Source organism: Mandrillus leucophaeus, unplaced genomic scaffold (assembly GCF_000951045.1).
Source record: "Mandrillus leucophaeus isolate KB7577 unplaced genomic scaffold, Mleu.le_1.0 Scaffold641, whole genome shotgun sequence".
NCBI classification, from domain to species: Eukaryota; Metazoa; Chordata; class Mammalia; order Primates; family Cercopithecidae; genus Mandrillus; species Mandrillus leucophaeus.
In genome coordinates this window covers 913,541-915,361 of record NW_012106931.1, presented here as the reverse complement: position 1 = coordinate 915,361, position 1,821 = coordinate 913,541, and the positions used below count along the sequence as shown (strand labels likewise).

The window sequence follows — 1,821 nt, the reverse complement described above, 5'->3', positions numbered from 1 at the left end:
AAAAAGAAACAAAGAAAATAAAGATACTAGAACTCTATATAGATGATTACTACATAATGAGTAAACGTTGGTTGAATGAATGAAATTTGTTAGAAAAGAATATTACACTTAGAAAGGGCCAGGTAACAGTGTACCACCTTTCACATGCCTTTCTTTGCCACTGACAGAATTCTATTACTAGGACTAGGTTTGGGTTATGATTCTAAGGTGTACCCTGTCAGCCATGCTGAGACCTCTGCATTCCACTGCATACCACATCTGCTTAAACAGTGCTTTGTGTATAAACAGGTAACAGAGCTGTTCAGGACAAAAGTGCCACGGCTCTTTTACAGATGACATTCTAGAGCCAAGAATGAAAAGAGCAAACTTTTTCTTAAGAGCTAGACAGTAAATATTTCAGGCTTTGCAGTTATTTGGTCTCTTGCAACTGTTCAATTCTGCCACTGTTGCACAAAAACAAAGGGATGGATAATTGTCATTGTCTATCTCTTCCTCAGCTTCCTGCAACTTTATCTTCATTCTAACATCAGTCACATTTGCCTTTCTCCATTTTTTACTGCCATCACCCTAATCTAAATTTTCATCACTCAAACAAACCTAAATTAGCAATAGGTTCCCTATTCTCATTTTTCCCTAATCGAATTCATTGTCACAGATAATACACAAATAACATGGGCAAGGCTGTGTTCCAATAAAACTTCCTTAATTTGAATTATATAATTCTCAAGTGCTACAGTATGTTCCTCTGTTTTTTTTTTTTTAAACCATTAAAAAGTATAGACACCATTCTTAGCTTGCAAACCCGTGACACTGAGCACACCAGGCTTGTGTTTGTGTCAGAGGACTTCATTAAGAAATGCTTTCCTCAAAGGCCAGTCCAAGAGCATTCAATGAGGACAGTCCCTGAAATATAAACACTAAGGTCTCCCCTGTGTGACCTTAGTGTTTAGAAAACAAAGAAGTTCCACTGCAATCCAACCCTACCTGCAGCATGGACGACCAGACCCAGCGTGGTGGTGATTTTGGAATTGCTAGATCTTGCTGCTTCTGGATCTAAAGTGAAAATGAGAAAGACAGCGTTAAGCTATGTGAGACAGAAACTGTTCAAACACTGGTCTAGAGGTGAAAGAATTTCACCTCCAGAACAGAAAGTGAAAGCTCTTAAAGTAGATTATTATTTTCCTCACTGCTATCTTTTTTCTAATTTTTTTTTTTTCTTTTTTTTTTTAAGATGGAGTCTCACTCTGTCACCCAGGCCGGATGGAGTACAGTGGCTTGATCACAGCTCACTGCAACTTCCACCTCCTGAATCATCTCCAGTGATTCTCCTGCCTCAGCCTCCCCAGTAGCTGGGATTACAGGCAGGCACCACCATGCCCAGCTAATGTTTTGTATTTTTAGTAGAGACAGGGTTTCACTAACGTTGGTCAGGCTGGTCTCGAACTCCTGACCTCCAATGATCTGCCCGCCTCACCCTCCCAAAGTGTTGAGATTATAGGCGTGAGCCACCGCACTGAGCCACTATCTTTTTTCTTTCTGCTTCAAACCCTTAGAAGATTTCCCTGTCCTGAAGAGGTGGCTAAGAGGGAACTCTTCATCTGACTCAGCCTTACCTTAACAGAAAAATCACTGAAATGTGTAACCCCCAACGGCCCCAACTTCCTCCTATTCCTTAATCCTCTTCCTCTGCTATTCCAAGGCAAGTGCTCTATGGCCTCTGATCATTTATTTCCAGACCTATCTAACTGTCATTATCTATCTCTTTCCTGGCATCCTGCAACTTTATCTTCATTCTAACATCTGTCACATTTGTATTGCCAT

At 40.5% G+C, this 1,821-nt stretch overlaps 1 protein-coding gene across 7 annotated transcripts in view; it reads right to left on the bottom strand.

Moving 5' to 3' along the window:
- The window catches only part of SLC39A9 (solute carrier family 39, member 9), an 87,239-nt gene that overhangs the window by 15,109 nt on the left and 70,309 nt on the right, over positions 1 to 1,821 (bottom strand). For 6 of the 7 annotated variants that reach the window (XM_012000894.1, XM_012000889.1, XM_012000890.1 and 3 more), the window contains one exon: positions 985 to 1,053. The exons of the other annotated variant lie outside the window; for it this stretch is intronic. In XM_012000894.1, coding sequence (XP_011856284.1) covers positions 985 to 1,053 — 69 coding nt within the window. The remainder of the gene's footprint in view (positions 1 to 984; positions 1,054 to 1,821) is intronic. 7 annotated transcript variants of the gene reach the window in all.